Source organism: Buteo buteo, chromosome 4, assembly GCF_964188355.1.
Source record: "Buteo buteo chromosome 4, bButBut1.hap1.1, whole genome shotgun sequence".
Lineage (NCBI taxonomy): Eukaryota > Metazoa > Chordata > Aves > Accipitriformes > Accipitridae > Buteo > Buteo buteo.
The window spans coordinates 33,759,023-33,785,319 of NC_134174.1; the positions used below are offsets into that span (position 1 = coordinate 33,759,023).

Consider the following 26,297-nt stretch of genomic DNA (forward strand, 5'->3'; position numbering starts at 1 on the left):
GTCAAATGCTCAGAGATCAGCAAAATGCATCTCGTGCAGCTGCATATATTGTAAAAGCAGTGACTGCACTAGATGCTGTGGGCCAGCCCTGCAAAGTGACGTTCACTGTGTGGAAGTTAACACAACTGTGAGTTAAAAGGCTTTGAGCATTTATGGCCCCGTCTTTCCTTGTGATGAGGAAGACAATAACATTGTCATCTGAGAGCTGAAATGCTTTAATTCAACTTTGGGCATTAGCTGTGGCTTGTGACATATAGGAGATTAGACACAGCTTTCACCCTTGTCTGGGAACAAGGAGATAGTGGTTGTAATTGATGGATCTGCCAGTTAATCAAAAATTACATCCATCCAGGGAAAAGCCCAGGAAATCAACCAGACAAGTCTCTTCTGTTGCCATCCTTTTGGATACAGTGGCCTCTTTGAAATATCACCACTCGTTACCCGCCTTGTGTGGGAAAGTTAATACCATCGTCTCCCTGCTCACATCTAGAAAATGATATCTCACCACAGAGATCCTTAAGTGCCTGCTGCCTGGAGCACGTCCAGAGGAACGTGTCCATGAACTTTTCTACTCCACCTTAAAAAAACAAGGTTTTTTTTGTTTAAGTCTTAATTTGGAAGGAAGCTATAGGAAAGAGGGGTTTTCATAGAATGTCATGGTATGGGGAAGGATGGCAGCAATTTGAGAGTCACTGTGATGCATGCTTGAAAACCTCTGAATCAAAAATCTCATGATTCGAAAATCTCTGAATCTATGATTTGCTTATTACCGGGTATTTTGAGGTCTCATAATGACCAAAGCTGTAAGATTGCTGAAAGGATGGGGTCAGAGACATCTCTGCTTATCTGTCACTTGCGGTATTGAAAGCTGCTGCTGATACAAGGCCCCTGTGAGAGCATCACTCCTCTTTGGAGCACGCCTGCTTGAGAGGCGGCGAAAGGAACAACACAGCGTTAAGTCAAAGATGCCTCATTTTCAGTTTTCTGCATGTCACACGCTTTCAGTATTGATCTCTATTTGGATTTTTAGTGGTTTGGCTTGCTCCCATTCAAAATTGAAAGAAGGGGAAAGAAGTGCAAATTTTAGCATGTTTTAATGCAAAAATCCATCTTTGAAGAAAGGAGCAGAAAACAGAGTGAAGATGAGGAAAACACCACAAGTGAAGAGTCTGGCAAGATCCCTTGAAGTTACAGCCTACTCCTTCACCCCTGCACTAAAAGGACCCACACCCTTCCCTGTGCACTAAGGCAGAGCTTGGATGAAGGCAGACTGGTGGGATGTGTCCCCAGAAACCACCACCACGGGTCCAGCAATGATTGACCCGCCTGCCACGGTGACATGTTCCAGAGGAACCGATAACCCAGCAGAAAATCCTCTTGTATAGTTTAGCATGTTACTCCCTTGAGGGCCAGCTCCCGCAGGATGGCCAGGCCTGAATGGAAGCTGAGGAGCATGTATGAAAAATGGGGCTTGGTTGCTTTCGTATGCCATCCTCCACAGGGTACGGCTCTTTGATTAAGGTTTTCCAACACTGCAACATAAAACCTTATTTCAGCTGGGACTTTGGTTGCTTTCATATGCCATCCTCCACAGGGTATGGCTCTTTGATTAAGGTTTTCCAACACTGCAACATAAAACCTTATTTCAGCTGGGACTTTGGTTGCTTTCGTATGCCATCCTCCACAGGGTATGGCTCTTTGATTAAGGTTTTCCAACACTGCAACATAAAACCTTATTTCAGCTGGGACTTTGGTTGCTTTTGAGCTCATGCTAAATCAAGGCAATATTAAATGCCTCACCAGATGAGATTTATTGCATGGCCATGTGGCTCTTCATGGCTACCTTGATCCGTGGAAGATAGGAGACCGCATGCCTTTGTAAAAGATTTGCGCACATACATGACCACCAATCTTGCCCGTTTCTGCACAACACACAGTGATTGAAACCTGATGGTTTGGAGCTGGTTGGTTCATACACAATAACAACATCTAGTTTTAAACTCGAGGACTTCATGGAAAGAAGAAAAAAAATCAATAAAACCGCATGGTATCATGAAATATCCTTCAAAGATGTTTTTAAAATTAGCTTAAGTTTGAAAGTTCTTAGCATAGCTTAAAATACTGCATTAGAAATAGTCAAATGCAGCAATAAATTACAGTGTTCAGTTGCTGTGAATACAGGATGTCAGATTTTTGTGAAATACAGGGTTGTAAGAAAAAAAGGCTGAATTGTACTTCTCTAATGGTTAAAATTCTGTCTGCTGAAAATAGCATTTTGTTATTTTTATTGCTGTAGTAGAGAGAGGTACTAAACTTGTGATACGTGATTTAAGAGGAAGGGCAAGCTAAAATCAAATTTAGAATAAATAAATGATTTCTTAGTTAATTTCTCAGTAATTTCAAAATTGACTTCACAGAAACACAGTTTAGTAGTTTAGAAATACTTGAAACTGTGACAGGTAGTATTTTCTACACAATTATACTTGCTGTTTGTTTTTCTAGTATTTCAAATCAAATTCCTTGTTCATTCACTCACACGTGTATTTATATCGTTCCCTGGACCTGTCCCTCTATTTCTACACCTGTTTTGCCAAAATAAAGTACAGAGCTGTCTAGAACTCACCTAACTTTCAGACTGGCTGTTTACTTTAAATGAGTTTTTATGGTGGTGGTGATGTAACCCTAAACCTGAAATGTCAGCACAGTTTTCTTATTAACACACCGCCACAGACCACGCTTAGTTAAATTCTCTTTCCTCCTTCCTCTTGGCATTTGCCAGGCAAAGCAGCTAAACCACCTTCCGTATTGGCTGCTCCTACCCCAATTCCTCCACCACCTGGAAGGAGAAAAGGACTACTTCTTGTTCAGGGGACCCTGGACCAGCAGAGAGCCATGATGCACCAGTGATGTTGTAAATGTGAACTAATGTGGTAAATAGTGAACTATTTTAAGTGCATCCACTTTCCTGGCCAGTCTGCTTTACTGTGTTAAACTCACGTTACAGACCAGATGTCAATGTTTATTCCCAAGGTGACTTTGGGATAGCACCCCTATTGCTATGAGAGCGCTAGAAACATGCACACCTTCTCTTTCACCTTCTCTCAATTCTTTCTTTTATGAGCACAGCTGGGCTGATGCTGCTTAGACTACACCCAGGACAGATACCATGTTGCAGTGGCATATTGTTGCCAGTAATGTCATCAAGCTCTTAAATGAGCTCTTCCAGCAATCTGCAACTGGGGCTCCAGAAAACCGTGGGCTAAGAACGATGGTCGGCAGACAACTACTATCCCTCGCTTAAAAGTTGTCCATGCCTGAAGACACAGTTAGACCTTGAGTCAATATGGTTAGACCCTTCATAGGCCATCCAACTTGAGAAGCATCGCAAGGTATGCCCCATCACTGATTCCCCATGGCCAACACAATAACCATGACCAGGGCTGATCTGCACCACAAGAAATGACCACATGTATGTATGAAAGCTCTGGGATCAATTGTCCATGTTTCTTCTGTTACTTGCAGGGCTCCAAATGCTCAGAGAAGGAGTAAACTCTGCAGCTCCACAGGTTTTTGTGCTGCTTCAAGTCAGGCTCCTCTCCTTGACATAATTTTCATGGGCTGTAAAAGTATCAGGAGACCTGGCAAGACTGCTGGAGCTCAGTGTGCCTCTGACAAGAGCCAGAAAAAGCTTTACTTCAAGCAAAGTAACACTCACAGCACAGATCCTTGAAAATTCAATTCCATCCCAATAATTATTACAGCACACCAATAGGTCCTCCTTTATTTATTTTTGCAAGACAGAGGCCAGTGATGTTAACACTAAACTAGAATTCAGTCCATCATAGCAAAATTCATCATAAATCTAGATTAAGTTTAGCAGCCGACTTTGAAATTGCTATAAATGAGACTTCACAGCCTCTGCAAGACTCATAGCAGAATCTATGCAGCCACTGAAGTTGGAAAAAGTAAATCCATCGCCTCCACAAATCAGGAGAGGTTGAGTATGAAGAATCATTTGCCCCAGACAATTTGGCACAGCTTTTGTAACCTGAAAAAGAAAAGCATATAGGGAGATGGAAAAGAAAGTATTTTATTTAGCTGAATTTCACACCAGAAAGGTCCATATTCCTGAGAAACATGCCTTCATACGAAGCACCCCTCCCATCCCAGATCGTACGTCCAAGCACTAATGATCAAAGTACCATAGCAAATATTTATCTTATGGAGTTATACAATTAGAATAAAGCTTTCCTGTATGTGGAAGTTTAGAAACTTTACAGCCCCATCCTGTCTTATTCTCTATCCGTCTAAAGCAGAAATGAATTGCCTGACCCTGGATAGATGAGGCATGGAGAATTCTAAGCCAAAAGGTATGAAGATACATGATCTCACATCAGCAAAAGTGGGCTTGCAAAAAAGACCCAGATATGTAACTGTTCAACAAAGGAAAGGGAGCCTGCCGTTTTCAAGAGAGCCTGCAACACGACTGGGTTGACCAGGTGACCTTCCTGGATGGGAAGTGAGGTAACAACTGTCATGATGACCTGCCCATGCTTCATGCTGCTGTGCAAGTGTACATACAGCCTTGGCACAACCCACCCTGTCTCCAGCTCTGCTACGTTAGTCTCCTTTTTCATTTGAGTAGCACAACAATTTTTAGACACAGCTAGAGATACAATCAACGCTTTCTCTGTAAGCAGCATGGGACAAGTTCTGAATAAGGTTGCTTTGATAAATATTTAATGTCATTCTCAATGTATGCACTGTATTCATTTAAAATATAATTTTCCTGGCACTATACCCTCAATTAAACTTGTATCTGTGGAGTGGCAGCTCTTGAGCAGTTCTGTGTAACATTTCTAAAAGTGAATGGACTTTGCTTTGGCCAGTACCTATTAACCTGAAGCCACCTGGAACTCACGGGGAGAACAAGACCTCTTTTCAGTATTGTACTTTATGACAAACACCAAAGTGTGTCAAACAGCAGAGTAAAAGCACATGGCATTTGTGTTTTTACCGTGCTTGGCTATGTCACATGTTGTTGACTGTTTCAAACCTACGTACAAAGGCTGAGTGTCCATGTTGTACTAAATTAGTGCATCCCAGAGCAGCATCGGTGAATCTCAGAATGGAGACAAGGCAGCAGCAGCAGCAGCACTGGCCAAAAGGTAAATGTGAGGGCAAGGCAGGCTCAGGCAGAAGGGACAAAAAAGATAAGAAGATGTAGGGCAGCTTGATGATGAATTGATTGGAGGAGGAAGGTGGGAAGAAATAGTCTAAGAAAAGGAATGACAAAACAAGAACCATAAAGATGAAGTGTTGAAAAAGAGGAAAAAGTATCTACCCAGAGAGAGAGAGAAAAAAAAAAGAGCAGAAGCACAGCAGTAGACCAGCAACAGAGATCAAACCATAGAGATGATAAAGCATGATACAGAGTACAGCTTTCTTTCAATCCTTTCTTGACTTTTTGCCTTCGGTCCGAAGATATGTCTTGGATTCAAACATATCTTTTGGTCCAAAGATGTGTTTTGAATTCCTGTGCAGTAAACCATTACTGTATCCCATCATGCGACTGTCAGCTTCAGTGAACAAGACCTAAAGTCCAAACCATCTAGTTCAGTCCAGGGGATTTTTCCACTGATTCAAATGTACACTTAGCTAGCCACTGCCGTGCCGTTATCTGCCATTTCCAAGCACAGATCAGCTGCAAAACACCCACATTTATGTTACTGGCTGCATTTTGTGATACTGGCATATTAGCATCTCTTTAAAGGAGGTAATTACCTGAAATGAATTTGTAGCCAGTTGTGACCCATTCTCCATTATTCAACTTAACAGAAGAGTCTAGGCATGTATGGTAAATCCAGCCAGAGATCATCTTTCTCAGACTAGTTTTAGGTCAGTACTTAATTTATTCTTAGATTTTTCTTACAGATTGAGGTCACTGAGCATAAACAATGAAGAAAGGTTTAGCAGAAAAAGGCTTTCTGAGTGTCCTTTCTTCTTGACTACCTAGTGCTTATTTGATGCCGGCTGTACCAAACAGCTTCTAGGTTGTCATACTGATCACAGGATCAATATTTTCACATCTCAGCCTGCATCTTTTCACCTGTGTGGCAAGACTGTACACTCAATGCAGTAACAGCCCTTACTCTAGACATAGTGACTGGGGAAAGGAATGATCCTGCCCCTTTTTCATGTTCTTCTGAAGGTGTTGTCCAACATAAATTCCAAATTACCCTCAGCTATATGGCACAGACTGTTAGATCTCCATCCTCGAAGACTTCAAGACTCAGCTAGACAATGCCATGGTCAAGGTCACCTAGTGTTGGTGATAGTTCTGCTTTGAGCAACAGGTTGGACTAGAGACCTGAAGAGGTCCTGCTGAGGTTCCCTCTGAAGAGGTCTAATTTCTATGATCCTGTGTTTTGCCAGTATCCCTTATACATATAAAGTGACTCTGTCAAAGGGACATGATGGGTTGGGAAGCTGTTGGCTCTGAATGCTAACAGTGTCTTATCGTAATTAAAGAAGGGGATCCAGAATTGCAGCTGTGCTGCTAAGTAGTGTCAGTAGAAGTTTGGAAGTCCTAATCCCTCATCTGCCATGGATAATTGTAATGTCTGCATTTTAATCTCAGGATTGTGTTTGGCCATGTGAAGGATGTTACAGCTGGATTTAATTAACAAGCAGGATAAATCCTGTCTAAAAGAGTCAGGGGAAAGATGCACCCATCTTATCAGTTCCCATTGCTTCTGTGGCAACAGCTTACCATAATTGAAAGTAAAGATAGCTTTAAGAAAAAGAGGGAGCTCTGTCCCAGATATTTAATTTAGGTAGTGATTATTTTATAGGGTGGCAATAGAGATCTCTTTATTGAGATAACAGATCTGACCTACAATGACTTATTTGCAATCTATGACATACTGACATTCATCCACCGAATTAAAGACTGGTCATAATTCCTCCTGTGACACAGCCATAAAGCACAAGCAGCTGCTGAAGTCAGTGGTTTTGGTTAGTAGCAGCATGGTCAATAGCAGGCAACAGAGGCAGGGGAAGAAAGCGTGAAGAGCTGTAAATTGTACAGCGGTTTGAGAAAACAGGAGAGCATCATCCAGCAGTATGATGTCTGCATGTAATTTTTAATAGGGGAAACAGGACGCACACCTAGTGATTTAGGAAGACAACAATTTTGAAGTATTTGTCGAAAGTAAGAGTTCATTCCTACAGTCACTGTTGCAGCTACCTCTAAAAGACGAAGCAATAGGTACAAGGTTATAATAAATCCTGTGTGACCATAATTTTGCCAGGATTGAAAAAGCACAGTTGTTTGGTAGAATGCAATGAGACTTTTTTTTTTATTCAGCAGTAAGAAATTAACTGCCATTCTTGTCTTTTCCTTTATCCATGTTCTCATGGTGAAATAAATCAGAATGGGCCATATATGATGCATATGCTTATATGTCACCTTTGACACTATGCTATAAGTGTGAGTAGTCCAAGGAAAAGGCATATTAAGCCCTTTCCTTGCACACATAAACAAAGTAGCTGAGTTTGACAAATTTTATGATAGAGCTCTGTGACAGCAGTATTATCTATGGATGATCTCCTTCTATGACAAGGTGACCCCCACTTAGTGGATGAGGGAAAGGCTGTGGATGTTTTCTACCTGGACTTTAGTAAAGCCTTTGACGCCATTTCCCACAGCATTCTCCAGGAGAAACTGGCTGCTCCTGGCTTGGATGGGCATACTCTTCGCTGGGTAAAAAACTGGCTGGCTGGCTGGGCCCAAAGAGTTGTGGTGAACAGAGTTAAATCCAGTTGGTGGCCAGTCACAAGTGGTGTTCCCCAGGGCTCAGTTTTGGGGCCAGTTCTCTTTAATATCTTTACCAATGATCTGGACGAGGGGATCAAGTGCGCCCTCAGTAAGTTTGCAGACAACACCAAGTTGGGAGGCAGGGTCGATCTGCTTGAGGGTAGGAAGGCTCTGCAGAGAGATATGCACAGGCTGGATCGATGGGCTGGGGCCAACTGTATGAAGCTCAACAAGGCCAAGTGCTGGGTCCTGCGCTTGGGTCACAGCAACCCCATGCAGCGCTACAGGCTTGGGGAAGAGTGGCTGGAAAGCTGCCCGGCAGAGAAAGACCTGGGGGTGCTGGTTGGCAGCGGCTGAATATGAGCCAGCAGTGGGCCCAGGTGGCCAAGAAGGCCAACGGCATCCTGGCCTGCATCAGAAATGGCGTGGCCAGCAGGAGCAGGGAGGTGGTTTGTTCCCCTGTTACTGGGCACTGGTGAGGCCGCACCTCGAGTGCTGTGTTCAGTTTTGGGCCCCTCACTACAGGAAAGACATGGAGGTGCTGGAGCGTGTCCAGAGAAGGGCAACCAAGTTGGTGAGGGGCCTGGAGCACAAGTCTTGTGAGGAGCAGCGGAGGGAACTGGGGCTGTTTAGTCTGGAGAAAAGGAGGCTCAGGGGAGACCTTATCGCTCTCTACAACTACCTGAAAAGTGAGTGTTGGTCTGCTCTCCCAAGTAAAAAACAATAGGGCAAGAGGAAATGGCCTCAGGTTGTGCCAGGGGAGGTTTAGATTGGCTATCAGGAAAAATTTTGTCACCTAAAGAGTTGTCAAGCATTGGAACAGGCTGCCCAGGGAAGTGGTGGAGTCACCATTCCTGCAGGTATTTAAAAGACATGTAGATGTGGTGCTTAGGGACATGGTTTAGTGGTGGACTTGGTAGTGCTATGTTAACGGTTGGACTTGATGATCTTAAACGTCTTTTCCAACCTACATGATTCTATGATTCTAGGGTGTATTAATTTTGTTTAAAAATACTTCTTACTTTGTTTTCAGAGCCCTTTCCAGAGCTGGTCTACCAAGTGTCTGACTGTTGCAGATAGATCCAATTCTCCTCCCTACCACCTGCAGCTCTTGTGCTCGCAAGCAATTTGAAGCAGAAAGGTAACAGATAACGCAGAAGAAAAGACCAGAAGTCACAACCAGAAAAGGATGCCTTAACAGTGACAACTGTATAGAGATACTGTTACTACCAAAAAAAAAAACCTGATAAAGAGGAACATATAAAACATACCATAATTTTTGCATGAGTCATCTGAAACATTAAAACCTATGTTAAGGTCATTTTTATATGACAACTGAGAACAAATACCATGCACTGGGAAGTGATTTGCAAACTACCAATACCTAACTTGCAGAAAAATAAACTTTGTGCTAATGAGACCAGGTTCCTAAATTGGATGCAGATCAAGGGGTATGAGCAGACTTCACAACAGTCATCTACCGTAACTTTTCCAGACTTCATAAAAGGAAAAATTTTTTAGGGGACTGCTTTAAGTAAATATTTTGCATCAACTTCCACAGTCAATTTCACCAACGTAATTTAACTTAAGAGGCTTTGGGTAAACATGTAGATACACTCCAATACTTTAGGAAATTGCCAACAATTTCCTTGGATTTTTAAAAAAAGTCTGTAAAATATACACATTTTGCTATTATTACCCTTAGGTAGTTTACTTTAAAATATTTTTTGCATAACATACTGTTAAATTGAACTGGGCCAAATCAAATAACAACAATTAGTATGTCTGAATGCAAGGACTTCTGCTACTCTGTGGTAAGGTGGGAATTTTGCTAATAATATCACATACTTTTGGATATAGAAGAGATAGATTGAGTCATATTTTTAAATACCAGTGAAAAACCCACTGAAGTATGTGGGATTTACTTCCTTCCTGTGCACTGCTCCAGTTCGTACTTACCAGGAGTGCTGCATAACTTATCACTGAGCCAGGTCCACTATGTAAAAAGATGACTAGAAATGATCTGAGTTGTTGGCCAGCCTTGGATGCTGCTCATGGCTACGTGGAGGAATATATTACGGATATTGAGCAACTATCTCCTTTCCTCTTGCTCCCCGAGCATGAAAACCACTGGGTTGTATTATGTCCTGTTTCTTGCGATACACTGCAAGTCTGTACTACGGCATTGCCCCAGCAGCATCCTCCCAGCTGACTAATCCCACCACAGAGTACCTGAGAGTATCTCCATTTCTGACACTTGATGCTGGCTGGTTTAGGTAGGGATGGCACAATTCTCTCCAGGTGATTGAGAATTAACTGCTGCACCTCTGCAGGGTCTGAATCCAAGTGCTCACTTCCAAACATCACAGTCGTGTGAACTACAACAGAGGGCCCAATTTCAGGAGTCTCTGAAATAGAAGGAGATACTTTTGAAACATTACTCATTAATACTTGCCTTCCCTGCATGCTGACAACTGTGCCTCTAGCCTAGGAGTCAATAAGAATGAAAATATCTGTGGCACCACCCTGTTCTTCCAGCTGGAAAAAACCACAAGGAATAACAACACAAGTTGTTTACAAGAAGCACAGTGAAGAAGTCCAGTCTTTTTGCAAAATTTGTGATGGTTTTCCCATTGCAATAACCCTAGCTCCACATACGTCTTCTAGAGGAACCTCAAGGCATTCCCACATCCCATAAGTAGCAGCTGGAAGGAGCGGGCAATACACTGGAAGCAAACTCTTCCCCTTTTTCCTTCCAGACATTTCAACAGGCTCTGCAAGGAGGGCAACCACCTGCCAATTGCCACAAACTGGCAAAAGAGAACAACAAGAAGAAACATGTAAAACTGCTTTGCAGAATTTTTCTAGCCAGGTCTACAAATAGTAACAATTAGTGCCCCTACAACTGGAGGGCACTCGGAGGCGTGTGGTCGCAGCCACCCACCTGCAAGATCTTGCTTGGGTGGTGGTTGTGGAGGTGAGGCTTCCCAAAGGGCTACACTTGCAGCTGGGACTCATGTTCTCACTGGCAACGGTAAAGGGGAAACCCTTTACCACAGGCTGAAGCTCACCTTACCACTTCGTAAGATTAAGGTATGGGATGATGCACCTTTTTTTTTTGATGGAAGGTTATTGTTGGAAATGGAATGACTCTGTCGCCACTCGCAGGGATTGATCTCCAGGGGCTCGGCACTCCGCTTATGGCTGAAGGCACATGAAGTCCTTCTGAGAGCAACAGTGCATACCAGATGTAAACCAAACAAACTGCAGTCGCAGCCACCACAAGCCTGACACACGCAAGCCACTGCACCGACAACGGCACGGCTCTGCCAGCAAGCCACCTCCTCTGTCTGAACAGCTGGAGAAGTGCAGGCAGCCGGGTTACCACAGCCAATTTGATTACCCACCTATATCAGGCTAATTTATATTATTCCTCCCCTAAGCGTTTGAAATGCATGTCCCCTTAAGGGGACAATCTCTGCAACACAGAAATACGAAAGACTTGAACATGAAATCATCATGAGATAAAAATTATTTTTAAGGCAAGGACAAAAAAAGAAGAGTGTTTGTTGCATTACTGTGGAAAACATCTGCTCCCTCTATAATTTGTTGCATATTGGCCATGCAACAGTATTTACATAGTTGAAAGGCTAGAATAAAACCAATACTTCACATTTATAGAGGGGGAGAAGGGGAACAGAAGCCAGGCCAGGTTACCTCAAGAAATCAGCACTTCCGTTTGGCCTGCACAAGTGAACTCAACTTAAATTTTGCTGCTCTAGCAACTGCCAGGAAATTGATGTGCAGTTGTCTACATGCACATTTTGGGGAGTGTGAACCTTCAATATAACTTCTGTCCTCCAGCAAATATATGCAAGTGAGTAAAACTCAAAAAAAGAGTTTGTCCCTTAAAAATCAACTAGGCTGCAGTGCCAGGGGAGGAACTGAAGGCAGCTCAAGAGCTGATGTTCATCCCAGCAGACCTGGAAATGGCCAAGCTTCATTATGGCTGGGGCTGCTAGTAGTAGGTTCTCTACAGCAAGGGACTTCCGTCCCCGCCAGCATATTGAGCTGTCACCTTACAGACTTGGTCTGGACAGCCAATAACCAGCAGCCAGAGACTTTGCCTAGAATAGGGGTTTTTCAGGCTCAGTGACTTCCCTGTGCCAAGGCATGATGAGGACCCAGCAGATCCTTGTGTGAGTCATTCCTGCTGGGGCTATTCTGCTTTGAATGAGTAGGGTGCATTTGCTGGAGCAAGGACACAACCTGGGTTCTGCTATATTTCAGCTGGGAGCTCAAACTCACCAAGCTGGTCATTAAATTAAGTGATTCCCTCTCACTGCATTAACCAGAAATTCCCTCTTTTGGAAGCAGAAAGCCTCTTCTGGCTAAACCTTTGTTTGAATTAGCATATTCCTAGAAGAATATTTTCATTTCAGCAAATGAGCATTTTATGACCACAGAAACCACAAAGAGGCATCTGAACACTTTCTGACCACTTCTGTTAGGTACCAAGCTTGATAGAAATCTTTATCTCTGCTGTGTCACTGAAGAGATGTCCAGCTCCAGCTCCTCCAGCTGGAGATCCTCTTTAAGAAGATGACAAATTCCAGCTTTCCAAAGGCAAACAAAATGTCTTTCTCTGATATAAGCTTTCTGTCCTGGGCTGATCACTTCAGAATACACTACTGAGGTGCAGCAGTACCAAGTCCTAGCACCCAGAGCAAGCACGAAAGCAATGGCTATAACGTCAGTTGGAAGGATCCCTTCACTGAGTCTCTTTCTTGGATGGGCCAGCTCAGTCAATCCTTGCTCTCAAGAACTGGAAAAAAGGGTAGGAAAATGTTTCCTGGTTGTGATCAGGAATACACCCTGAAACGCCATATCTGAAGGCACTGAGCCATGGTGCTGCCTTCTCTTAAAGTTCTCCTTTTCCAAGTAAGGCACTCCTAAGAGCAGAAGATCACTCACTTCACTCCCTGTGCTGGGTTCACGAGCTCTGTTTTCAGCAAATACTAGAGCTCTTTTCCTGGGTGATTTCCTGAAGTGTCCAGAAACTTTGAGTTTGTTTCCTATTTTAATCTGAGGTGCTCATTTTGCTTTTTTATGTCTTGGGCTTGAAAGTAAGCCTTAGCTATCAGGGACGGACAGGTCAAAGATATCCACCCAACATGGATTTGGGATGAGGGCAAGGCAGATCTGGGGACTAAGACTGTAGAGTGAAGCAAGGACCACTCTTGTCTAGAAGCAGAGGCTCAGCCAAAGGGGCCACCTTCTTCCCTGAGCTGCGATGAACTGATTGCCCAAGTCTGACATCCAGCCTCAGACACATCTTCCTGAGGTTCCTCCTGCCACCCCCAAGCCTGGTTTTACAGGCTAGCACAGGACATAACTCTACTCGCATCAGCTTTTCCAACTGTCTGGAAAAACATCATAAATGCTATTCAGTCTCTGCTTCCCATTTTGGGGGAGAAAACAGGTATTCTGACGTCTCTACAGAGAGACTGTCAGGGACAGAGTACCAAGTGGGGAAGCCTATTAGGTACCTTGGGATTTATTATAGTGTACATGTCATTTTGGCAAACTCTTCCACATAAACTTGGCAAAAAGGCTCATTAAAGGATGTCTAAGCATTTTAATAAAATAAATATCCATTGCTTGCTGTGACTTGTTATAGCCAATGATTCTTGGACAGGGCCACCTTCTTTCAAATCTCTCATCTCTTCCATAGCATGTACAAAACAAGTTTCAGGAAAACAGGCAGTTAGTTGAGTTTTTAATTCCTCCTTTGAGCTACTGATAGCTTGGAGAGCTTCCAGAGGCCACTGAGTCACAGCCTTCCAGTACTGAAATATGCAGCCTGCGAGGATCAAGTTTAGCCTGAAGCCCTTTTCTTTCTTCTGCAAAAATACTGGCTAAGAGAGGAGTTTAAAATAGATTTTTCCCTGAAAGCAGTGGGGGTATCTCAGCCTTGAGGCACTGGATATGAATGACTGTTCAGCCGTCGCAGGAGTAAAACCATCATTTTCCTCCCAACATGTTTAGATCAGGCTGCAACGGCTAGCTTAGAAATGAAGGCTTCTGGCAGGGCTTCTCATGAGATTTTAATTTCCTTTATTTGTGGTAAGGATGCAAGCCATCCGTGGCCATGCTAGCAGATGACAAAGTAGCATGGGAGATGTGGCAAGCCCGGGAACGCTCGGCAATGCGAGGGGTAATGATCTGAGGGTGAATGGAAGCGGCATAAAAGCTTTCATCTGCTCCCAATTGTCCCTCCCCCTCACCCCAGCTGCATGGCAATTAATCCAATCAGTTGATGCAGTGGAAGGCATAAGACACTGGTCAGATCAGAGCTAGAATGAGACAGCAGAGTTGGCTGCAGCTTATACCTACTTAATGAGCAAGAAGCTGCTCTGCCAGCATTGGCAGTGTCCTCAGCATCCACAGTTGCTGAGGGACCCCACTGAACACCTATGAGCAGCAAGCTTGCACCTGCCTCCCCTTCCTCCATCCAGCCCGTGCTGCATCGCCACAGTGGCAACATTGGCTGCAGGGGCTGGGTACCTGCCCCCCGTCCCCTCCAGTGTGACTCCATTAACTCGCACCAGGAGGAAAGTGGCTTTTTGTGCAGAGACCCTGTTGAGGCTGTGTCTGGGGAGGGAAGCGCCAGCATCATCTCGTACAGTGATGGAAGCTTGGTGGATGCGGTTTGTGCCTGAGGTTCAGACTCTTCTCTTCCCCATGGCGTAGGGAAGATGCAATACTGTAACTACAGGTTTCCTTTGCTTCTCTATTGTTTTCCTCCATTTACTGTTAATTTCCTTTGCTCTGCTGCATCGCACAGGACCAACACAGGCAGACAGTAGAAGCAAAGTGATGAATGTGAGGATAAAGACATTCCTTTCAAGACTCATTTTGCTTCCATGTAAACAGAAAAGATCTGCGTGATCTTTGGCATATCGCCCCCTCCAGCCCAGCATCCAGTCTGTGACAGGCAAGGTGTTGCAGGAGCCGCTACATCCCTGCCTGGCCCAGCAGCAGTGGCTGGGGCTGTGTGGACCCTGCAGACTGTGGAGCGGCTGGCTCATGGGGATGGGAAGATGGACAGAGCCAGACTCTGATATGGGTCCCAGATGTAACACGGCCACCCTCCTTGGAATGTCTTGGCCATCACCACTATCTACATGCAGTCATTCTGAGCAGCCTGCAAGGCTGAGCAGCAGAGTAGTAGGGATGAACAAATCCCAGTTTTTTTGTCTCAAAGTTAAAATATGAAGTTCCACCAGTCCTCCACAGACAAGTCTAGTCCACAAAGACCTTATGGGAGGTGCTGAAGCACTTCAGACCAAAGTCTGCCTGCACTGGCAGTCTGATCAGCAGTGTCTTCCCCTCTTAGCAAGTCTGAAACCATGTACATGGAAAAGGAAAATGGATTAATTGAAAAGACAGGAGATTAAATAAATGCAGAATTAAGCGGAGAATTGAAAAGTGAGGATCTAACTGCATCTTCCACGTCCTAAAGGGAAGGTGACAGAGATGACAGAGCCAGACTTTTCTTAGAAGTTCAAAGCAACAGGACAAGAGCCAATGGACACAACTGCAATGAGAGAAAATCCCAACTGGACATGAGGTTACAGCCCCTTCCCGTGTGAGTGGGGCATCCCCAGGATGGGGCCCTGAGTGGTGGGAAGTCTCCATCCTTGGGGACTGCCCTGACTCGCCTGGATACCTGCTGTAGCTGTGACGTTTGCTCTGCTGGGAGCAGGGTCAGACCAGAGACCCCCACCCCACTGCCTCCAGCTGGAACCTGGTAGGTTTGTATAAGCCCATGAAAACAGACGAGGAAGACCTCCAACACTGAGCAGCGTGAAGTACAAGCTGTCACAGGTAGAGGACACATCAGCTATCCAGAAGGGGTGTCAAGGGCAGAAAGCATGAAAGCAATTAGAGCTTAGCATACACTGCGCTTCAGCCAGCGATAACCAAATTAAGGACTAGCAAAGTCTCCCCATGTTGAACAACACTCTGGGGAAACTGGATCTTGACCTACAACCTGGGAATGAGGGGAAAGGTGTTTGGATTGTGAGCAGGAGAAGGCGGCCATCAGCTTCTTAACATTTTAGGACTGTCTCAACACTCGTCATTAATTCCCAGCTAGAGGAATCACACACAGGCTGTGTAAAGAAAGAGAAGGACAGACTGCTGACAGTGAGAATTTATGCAGGATTAAGCCTGTTAGGAGTATTATCTTCCAGAAAAAGGATGGGCCTAATAAAAGACGCCCTGGAGAAGAGCACAGAGAACAGAGCCCAGGGCCGCTTCCCCAGCACAGTGGCTTGCGGCTCAAGAGCATCTGGCATCAGAAAGGTGGCTCCTAGCTTTGAATAACACATTTAGTGTGGAATGGTAAGACGGAAGAGCATGGTGTCCTGGGTGAAGCTGCTCAGCAAAGCTGCTTGGGTTAGAAGTGTAGCTGTCACTATTATGGTGGGATAAAAAGATTTATGGGTGAATACCTCCATGCACTCTCTACTGCAGGACAGTGACAATACGAACAGCCCGTGGTGCCAAGTCCTCCCACAGGGACCTCCTTCTGCCCTGGGAAGTTCTCAGAAATATTAAGGGTGTAAAGTCAGCTCCTGTGGTGGCCACATCCTCCTTACCATCAGTCTCGGGGAAGGAAGGGGACAGAGAGATCACTAAAGGACAAACACCTCAATAAAACAAAACATAACTTCTCAGAGAAAGCCCACAGTGGATTATCGGTCCACCAAAATCTTCTCCCTTGCAAAATGCAAAAGCTACTTTTCTTTGGTGAATCTATGCCAAGGTCAGGGTTCAGAGTCCCTAAATTCAAAAGATATTTTAGAGATTAGCTGCGATCCCTGGGATGCACGGGGGCCTGAAGTTTCCTTAGCAGGAAGAACACCATCAGAGCCTGAAAGTCATGCAATTTATTTGGCAAATATTCAGGATGGTATCTTATCATGTTCTGGGAATCTGACAGGTTGAAAAATACTGTGGAAGGGAAAGAACTGGCTGGTAACATGGATTTCAAGGTGCCAGGAGGGGGACAGAGCACAGTGCTCTTAGGACTATACTAATAGGAGAAGGTACCCTAAGAAGGACCCATCTGCCCTTTGACACTTCCCATGAGGCTAGCAGGGGAGACTTGGCAAAAATGAAGAGAAGCAGCTATAGCTACTCCTACTATTTCTGAGAAAGCAGAAGCCAACTGGATTTGTCCAAACAATAATATTCTAGGAGACATAATCATGTCTGAGGGCCACCATGGAGCATGTCTTGCACTTGCTCAGCTGAAAGGTTTTGAAAAATGAAACCTTGTACCTCAAGGGACACAGTGTCCACTGAGGTGCCAAGGTCAGGGTTTCAGAGAGGCTGATCAGCCTTGACCTTAGAAGTGGTTGCGCTGATCTAAGACTGAAACATATTTGTGGAGAAGCACAAGGCAGCAGGGGCTGCAATCTGCATGCCCTGGAAGTGCCCTATGGCTCACAGGTTCTGCAAAGCCACCGATCCTTGGGAGAATGAGGTCTACTTTAAAAAAGGTACAAAAGTAAGTAGCCAAGGCCTGCAGATCAGTTTGCAGGCTCCGTAGATACATCCACAAAAGGTCCACAAAGAGGATTGAAAATTTTTACTGGTTCAGCTGGGCTGACTTTAAAACTTGCTGGACAGTGAATGTGCACAAAGCTTGAAGAATTGCCTGTTTTCTCCAAGGGGGCTTAGTTGGACTCACTTTCCAGTTAATTTATTAGTGTGTTCAGTAAATACTCAGTAAATACAGAACATTGTCTGCCTCAGTCACAGGACTTATGTAGGGAGGGACCTCTGTAGGTCTCTAGTCCAACCTCCTGCTCAAAACAGGGGCCAGCTTCAAAGGCAGATCGTACTCCTGTTTAAGTGCTCAGCTGAATGGCTGGGAACCCTTCCAGCGTGGGCACAGACACCATGTCTCTCCTTCCTAGGGGATCAATCCTAGGGTTACAACCCAGTCTCTCGAAGAGACCTATATACAGATGTAATAGGCACACATCTTCCACAGGAACATTTTCTTCCTTCCTAGAGGAACAGTGTCAAGTATTTTTCTTGTGTTCCTGCCCAAAACCTGGAGTCAGAACAGATACCAATAAAAAACAACACGTGGTTGCTTCCTGCCCTCAGGATTTCTTAATCTTACTGGGGAAATGGGTTTTGCTATGCAAAACCCATTCTGGTCATGGGTAGCATGAGGGGAAGGGAAAGGGCTTCATCACTGCTACACCAAACAAACCCTTGAAGCTAGGCTGTAAAGGAAATGCTGCTGGGTCAGTGCGGAGGGCAGCAGAGAAGCTGGACACCTCCAGACGGGCTGGAACAGTATCTTTGCTCCCTGGGAGGGATCAGCAGGCTGCCAAAAGAAAAGTCAACATGCAGGCCTCATAAAACTGTATCTAAAATGAAAAACAGAACAGCGATTAACTTCACCACACCTAGCAAATGAGCAAGAGAGATGGAGGTTCGCTTTCAAAGCACCATGCTGCTATTTAGCAAAAGGGTTGGCGAGCTTCCCGATTTATCCTCAGAAGTTCCTGTGGTTTGTAAGGTCCCGTATTCTCCCTGGAATAAAATCTTCTCTATCTCACAAGGCACATTTTGGAAAAGTCCGTGTAAAGAACAATGCTAACTTTTTTATATTCAGAAATTCAGCATTTCATTAGCCTTACAGACAGTTTCTGATTAGTTTTCTAAAAGGCAGGCAGGCCAGGCAGGGGATTACAAAGCAATTGGCCATGTAATGAGGCAAAAACCTAAATAACTCTTTAACTCTTCAATCTTCCTAAAAATTCTTATTTCGGTACTGAGAAGATAAAGAAATCTGTATTTTAAAATTAAAAAGGAAACTCAAGAATTACGCTGATCCTGAAAACCTGTAAGATGACTCTTCCCTTTAGATTATATAACCTTGCAATCCTGAAGTAAAAGAATGGAACCGCTTCCATTTTTATGTCATCTATCTTTAGTCCTCCAGAATGCAAAGAGATGCAAAGACTGCGGTATTACAGAAATGAGGTTTGAAATAATTTATACTGAAGAATTCCCACTGTCCCCCCGACCAGTTATAAATATTGATGGGGTGTTTAAGGCAGCCAATCACACAAATATTTAATATTCACACATACCGCACAGGGAATTCAACATACACTTCTTGTAGGCTCTTCCTTATGTAATGTTCAAGTGCATCACCTCTGCGGACACGCATGCGATTTTATGAACAGCAGCTGAGATCCTCAGCTGCGGCAAAAAGCCGTCTTTCTCGGAGGCTCACTGTGCTCCAGATTACATTGGTAATGGCAGTATCACAAACAGCTTTATTATTGATTCTTCTGCATAAATCGGGAAGAAAACAGATGTCACCTGTAGTTATTGATAAGGAACTAGGCTGTGTCTAGGCTGAAGCCAACTAATGGTAACATGTTGTGCCACAGAGAAGAGCTGCCAGGGACTCCCTGGGTGCTGGTGCCTTCCCCAGCAGGCTCAGCCATGCATGGGTCAAGCTCGCTACCTCCTCCCCATTGCAGTGAGGGTTAGCCCATCACAGAAGACTGTATTCCTCTCTAGCAGTGTAAACAAAGACAAAACTCTGAGAAGTCCTGCTGTTCTGTCTCACCCACCTGGACTGCCAGAAAGATGGCATGGTCACCTGGCTTCTCCATTACAGAAGTCCAGGGGACATGCTGATGAAAGTTATGTTGAATGCAAACTTATGAATTAAAGAACATCATTACACCATAAATGTTTGAAGACCCAGCAACACTTGAGCAGTCTGCATAAAGCAATTAAGGAGAAAACAAAAAGAGAGGGGATGCTGCCATATCTCCTAGCAAGGAGAGGCTTCATGAGTTTGCAAGTGCCATGCAACAAGCAGCAATTCAGAGCACTGCAGGTCATCACAACACAACAAGGCACAAGCGATCCTTAGGGAAGTGAGTGGCTCTGAGAGCAAGCAAAGGCTGAGATTCCTGGAGAATTACAGACTGCAACTCACCAGCTCTGCTAACAAACCCATCCTATTGTATAATTATAACAACAAGACTGTTTCAGGTATTTCACTGGTAAAATGTGAAACCTGCATAAGAAAGAGTTTTACATCTCTGCTTTACTAAATGAGTCAAAGCAGGGATTACCACATCTTATACAAACAAAAAAGACAGTTTGGACTTTCATAGTGAGTGCTAGACTAGTTGCTTTTAGGCAAACGTTATATAGATGTAGCTATTTTTTGTGTAATAATGTGTTTAGCAAAGAGTCCCTTAGCAGAAAGCTAGAGTTATTTCCTTTGGATCTCTGTAGTTCAATGCTGTTTACTAAAACCATTTGAGGTGGTAACGAGGGTTAGATAAACCTACACTAATTGTGGATACATCAAAGTAGGCGTAGAAACACCAGAAACATCCAATTTCTGTTTGTGTCTGATCCATTAGTCACTTTTACTTATGTCTAGAGAACTGCAGCCATACTCCTCTGTCTGTTGAGGATGTACTTCTGATAAGCATTGCAGCCACATCTGATGAGCAGCAAAGCAATTTTCCCTCTTAAGTTTAATGCAACAGGAGGGATGCATGCAGGTGCTTGAGAAATAACACACTACTGAATATATGGAGACAGTGTATATGGCACAGAGGAGGAACGGTGAAAGTGGGACCACTCAGGCATCAACTGGAGAAGGTGATGGCTTTTTGGGAAGGATGGCTGTCCTGAAAGATCTCAGCTGCTTCACCCAGGGGACCCAATGTAAATCTTAGCCTGAGCGTCTCTGCTTTCTCTCTCTGAATGCTTACTTTTTCATTGCCACCAGCATCTTCTTCAGATGAATCACGATCAATCAAGGTTAAAGAATATAAGAATGGTGGTGTGGTTTCAGCCCAGCTGGTAACAAAGCATCATGCAGCCACTCGCTCACTCCCCGCCCCTGGCCACGGTGGGATAAGGAGAAGATATGAAGGCAGGCTGAGACAAGGACAGTGAGGGATCACTCACCACTTATGGTCACGGGCAAAAGACAGCCTCAACTTGGGGAAGAAACAAAATCAATTTAATTTACTACAAATCAAATCAAAAGAAGGATATTAGGAAGTAAACCCAAACCTTACAACACCTTCTCCCCACCCCTCCCTCCTTCCCAGCTCAGGCCCACTCCTGGTTCTCTCTCCCTCCTCCCCCCGGCGGCGCAGGGGACAGGGGCTGGGGTCGGTTCCTCACACCTTGTCTCTGCTGCTCCTTCCTCCTCAGGGGGAGGACTCCTCACTCGTCCCCTGCTCCCCCATGGGGTCCCTCCCACAGGAGACAGTCCTCCATGAACTTCTCCAACGTGAGTCCTTTCTGTGGGCTGCAGTTCCTCACAAACTTCCTTGGCGTGGGTCCTTTCCGTGGGCTGATCTTCAGTCACAGCCTGCTCCACCACGGGCTTTCCCATGGAGTCCCGGCCATCTTGGGGGGCCTCCGCTCCCCCGCTCCCCTCCATGGGATGCAGGGGGGACACAGCCTGCCACCTCACCACGGGCTGCAGGGCATCCCCTCCTACGGCGCTCCTCCTCCTCCTCCTTCCTCACTGACCTCAGTATCTGCACAGGGGTTCCTCTCACATTCCAATCCCCCTACTCACTGCAGGTTCCCCTTCTTAAATCTCTTCTCCCAGAGGTGCTACCACCATCACTGACGGGCTCGGCCTGGGCCAGCAGCGGGTCCGACTTGTTGCAGGGGAAGCTTCGAGCAGCTTCTCACAGGAGCCACCCCTGCGGCCCCTCCTTCCCCGCTACCAAAAAAACCCCACACCACACAAACCCGTAACAAATAGGAATAATGATGAGTGAGTGGAGCATGGTGTTAAAACACCAGCATTGGCACCACAAAAAACCAGCAAACAAGGGACAGCGAGGTGCTGCCGTGCCTCCCATTGAAATGTTCTGGAGGTCAGTCAGAAGCACGGAAGGAAAAATACAAATGCAAAATACTTGCATATGTGCTAAAACAAACAAAGGAACTTTATATTCAAGTGGTTTGGCTGCAGTACTCCCTATACATAAATAAATTTCAGCCCCCCTTGCCCATGTTGTCTTTACGTATGTGTGTGTGCGTCTCTATTATCAGCGGAGCTGTGCACATGTTTGAAGAAAAGTGACTCACTTGGTGATCACTTTTGATTTTTATACTTCTGTATGTGAGCATTACTGAACACGATGCAGGCATGCTTTCCAACACTCCTGTGCTCAGCCTGAGCGCTTGCAGCCAGAAATACTGTTCCAGCTAACACGTACTGCTCTCTCCCTAGTACTACTTTTCCTGGAACAAAGTGCAAATCTGCAAAATGCAAGTTCACCAGGAAAGACAGCACAGTCAAGGCAGCTGGTTGATTGTTTATATGTCAAAAGGAGGGCCCTACCGGACTTGCTGACCCCCAGCTTGTTCCAGCCCTATGAAGGTATACAATTTGTTCTTCTTGGAAAAATTTGCTCATATAAAGAGATCTCTTCCACAATACGAGGGAAATTTCAGTGAGAAAGTATGTGTCAACACTGATGTTCTGGTAATTTCTATGTATTTGTTAACAATATGCCCCAAATAATATGCTTACTATCTGGTTAAATTGCATTTGGAGACAGCAAAGACACTATACTTAGCTATTTGATAATTCCATTATAATTCCATATTCGTTGTTCTCAGTGCCAGTGCTTTGAGATCACATATGCAAACAGGTGAGGAAAGGATGGGTGAACTTCTCCCTTGGGCTGTGTCCTCTTCTGCACAGCTAGAATCAGGCAAATGGGATGGACAATACCAGTAGGTGCCATTAACTATCAAGTACTTATCATTAAACACAACGATGGTCATATAATCTTAGATACAAGAAAATCTCCAGCTGCACATTGTCGGTAACAAGGAGACAATGCCAGAGAAAAAAACCCACCACTCTGAATTTGGCTTTCCTTACACTCTTTTTTTTAAAATATTCATTATTGGTCCCTGCTGGAGGAAGCATATCAGGGTGGATGCATCTTTGTTTTGGCCAGTTCAGCCATTCTTTTGTTTTATTTTCCCTATTTTCAGGCCAACAGGCTAAATTCTTAGGACAAATAACAAAATTGTGCTTCTACAGTGGTGAGTTGATTCATCTCTCCAACTCCTTTGCTCCCAGCATAAACTGCTGTTTCTGGAGGCACTTCAAGAGCCATTACTACCCAGTTGGCTTTGGTGCAAAGAAGGGCATATTTGGAAGAGCTGACTTGAACTGTACTATCACCGCAACAAGGAGGAGTGCAAGGTCCCGTGTCTGACACAGGACAACCCCATGCATCACTTTGGCTGAGCAACAGACCTTTCTGAAAAGATCCCGCTGGTTATGGTGGATCCACCATTGAATATAAGCCAGAAGTGCAAAGGTGGCAAATCACACCACATCAGGGCCTTGAGCAACATGCTCTAACTTTGCAGCTGGATCTAAATTCAAACCTTGTGTGGGGGTAGGACCAGCCAGCCTCCAGTGGTCCCTTCCAACCTGAATGACCGTGACTTTTATTGGTAGAGGCAGACAACGGAATAGGAGGCAACATCCACAGGCTGAGCCTTGGGAAGTTCAGACTGCAGATAAAGAAACACTTCTTACCCCAGTGGAGGTGCAGCCCTGGGACAGGTCACCAGTGATGTGGGGGATCTCCATCCTGTTTTTTTTAAAAACCTCAGCTAGAGAAGGCATGGCTGCCCCAACCTTGTGTTAGCACAGCCTGCTGGGAGTGGGAGCTGGAGCAGAGATCTTCAGAGGTCATGGCCACCAGCGCCACTGTTATACTGTGACACTCCCTTGTGATAGCTTATTACATTAAATTGCATGTTTACAGTGTAAGAGAGGGAAGACATGCCCAACCTTACGGCTGTTTTCTAGCATGGTGATGGTGTGTAGAGGTAAGGGCGACAGGCAAGGTTTTCAATGCCCTGCCCAGCAGGTACTAACGTCACTGATGTCTGCAGACTGCAGGCAGGAAGCAATGAATCCCGATTGAACAAGGAAGACTAGAAACAGAAGTCTCCCAGGTCTAAATCCGAACATGTTTTAGCACAGCAAATTTGGTAATACTCAATAATTACGCATTAGGCAGCAGCTGCTTATGAAAATCCTTCCTTATTCTCTGACAGTGAGTCACAGTGCTTTGTAGGTCACCACAAAGGTGGGTAGGTTTTTACCCCCACTTCACAGATGTGGTTAAACCTGGTCATCATCACAATGTGAACAAGTAACAGAATTGGGAATTGTTTTCAGCTCCTAATGAACTTGATTAAACTCAAATGCTAGCGGTTTTTTCTTGAGCTATTCTATGCCAACACACTCTTAGTATATGAAATAAATTTAATAAATAAAACATACACTTACTCGACTGCCATCTTCCAGAAACAGATGAGAAAAGTCTGCCTTATGGGACATTCTCCAGGCTTTACCAAGCAGCCATACTATGTGCAGCCATTTCAAGAATTTTCCATGATTATAAAAGCACACTGGCTAACTCTGAATTAGACTAGAACAGCCTCAATTATATAACTCATTACTACTTCCAAGCATGCTTAGTGGAAAGAACAGAAGTTGTAAAGTAATGGATGATGGGAGATAAATTGGCATGTGTATGAATCAATGATTAAACAAAGGAACTCCAGCTCTTTCTTGGAATAGCAACATTTTGATGTCTCAAATCCCCTGACACTGGTTTCATAAATGCAGTAATGTAAACCGTGTGCTGGGTGGTGATTTTCTGAGGACCTTCCCACTTTCATTGTGTATTTTATTACAGGCCAAATGTGACATTAAATGCTATCCGCTGCGGCTTGGAGTTAAATACTTGCTCTGTTCAGAATAGCAACACTCAATTAAACAGCATTTTTCATGACCTACACCCTCTATTGTCACTGTGTTTAAGGGAAATAATGGGAGCACTGACCTATATTGCGTTTCTTATTATCGATGGAGATGAAGCGTATGCAGGGATTATCGGTGATGTACTGTGCGGCCCAAGGGACATCAATCTGTGTACCGGCTTCATAAAAAAGTCCCAGAGCGTAGCGGGAGGAGTAACTCGCAGATTCCAGTTGCTGCTTTTGACTTTCATTAATTACTGTGGAAAAAAAAAAAAAAAGAAAAATCAGACAATCCCTCTTCTCTCAGAACATTAAATATGTGAATGCTGTGGTTAAGCTGATTATTCCTTCCTGAAAATGACCAGACCGCTAAAACTAAGAATTTAATATTAAGCCTAGTGCTTTGTAATATTTTTTCTGGGACACCTCTTCATGAAGTTTTAATGGCACATTATGTAGAGTACATCCTTCACACGCAACCCTCCCCCATCTGTTGGTGGTTTATCTCCCAGTTTTCTGCTAGTTGCCTCTGACTTGGAACTTCAATGACAGGTGACTTTTTTCCAAATGTTTTCTCAAAGGGTGAATAAATGGGAATAAGAGGTTTGGGTTGCCTCTAGCACATCAAGTAAATGATTGTATGACTCTGCAAAAACCCAAATGACTTCACATATCAACAAAACGAACACAGGGACTCTTGAATGTCTGGGGAAAATAGCCCTGCAACTTCCATGTTGCAATTCAAATGGATGAAGAAACCTCTGCACTTCAGCACACAAAGGGTTCATAGTAAAGTTCAGCTCCTTCAGCTGAAGGTATTTTAAAGCAGTTTAGAAAATTTCAGAGCAAGTATTAATCCATTCCTCCCTACGATCAACTCCTCTATCTTCTAATTACAGTAAGATCTGCTTTTTGCCTCAATTTTATAATCTTCATAAAAAGCTGCACAAAGTAGCATTAGCCCCACTGTGCATTCAAATACTATTTTATTTCATGCTAAAGAGAAATACAACAGTCTGACTAATTGTGGAGTTAGCCGTCACGTCTCTCTTCTTACTACTGAATGGACAGCCAATGCTTCTGCAAGCTGGAGCAGGACATGCAAAGACAAAATCACAGCAGTCTCCCGCTTGTATGTGAAACTGCATGCTCTGTTGGGCTTGTTTGGAGATTTGATATTGAGAGGTAAAAGAACACCAACCAAAGTGCTTCATTTTATGCAAAATTCAGCTGCCATGAGGAACATCTTGTATGAAGAAAGGAGCAGCTGATGGCTCTATCCACCATGGCACTTCCCACAGGCAGCAGGCCAGGTGCTGAGTGGTATCTTCAGAAGGACTTCAGCAGAAGTCCTGCACCAGAACAGACCAGCCCCATGTCTGGGGCTGGCTGGGATGGGCTGGAGGGGGCAGCTCTCCACACAAGGCTTTGTAGGCGAGAGGCGTCTGCAGACTTGTGTGTACCAAGCTGGCCAGGAGTCACAGCAATGAAGGCCAACCAGCCTGGTGTGAGAGCATCCAGCACGTCAAGGGAAGGTATTGCCCCCTCAAGTGAGGCCACATCTGGACACACT

General features: G+C 44.5%; 1 protein-coding gene across 2 annotated transcripts in view; it reads right to left on the reverse strand.

The window, feature by feature from the left end:
* Positions 1 to 3,764: 3,764 nt before the first annotated feature.
* RNLS (renalase, FAD dependent amine oxidase) overlaps positions 3,765 to 26,297 on the reverse strand; it is an 80,190-nt gene continuing 57,657 nt past the window's right edge. For both annotated transcript variants that reach the window (XM_075025468.1, XM_075025469.1), the window contains exons 5-7: positions 24,808 to 24,981; positions 10,052 to 10,227; positions 3,765 to 4,048 (exon numbers count right to left, since the gene is read on the reverse strand). In XM_075025468.1, the coding sequence (XP_074881569.1) occupies positions 3,896 to 4,048; positions 10,052 to 10,227; positions 24,808 to 24,981 (503 nt within the window). In that variant the 3' untranslated portion in view covers positions 3,765 to 3,895. The remainder of the gene's footprint in view (positions 4,049 to 10,051; positions 10,228 to 24,807; positions 24,982 to 26,297) is intronic.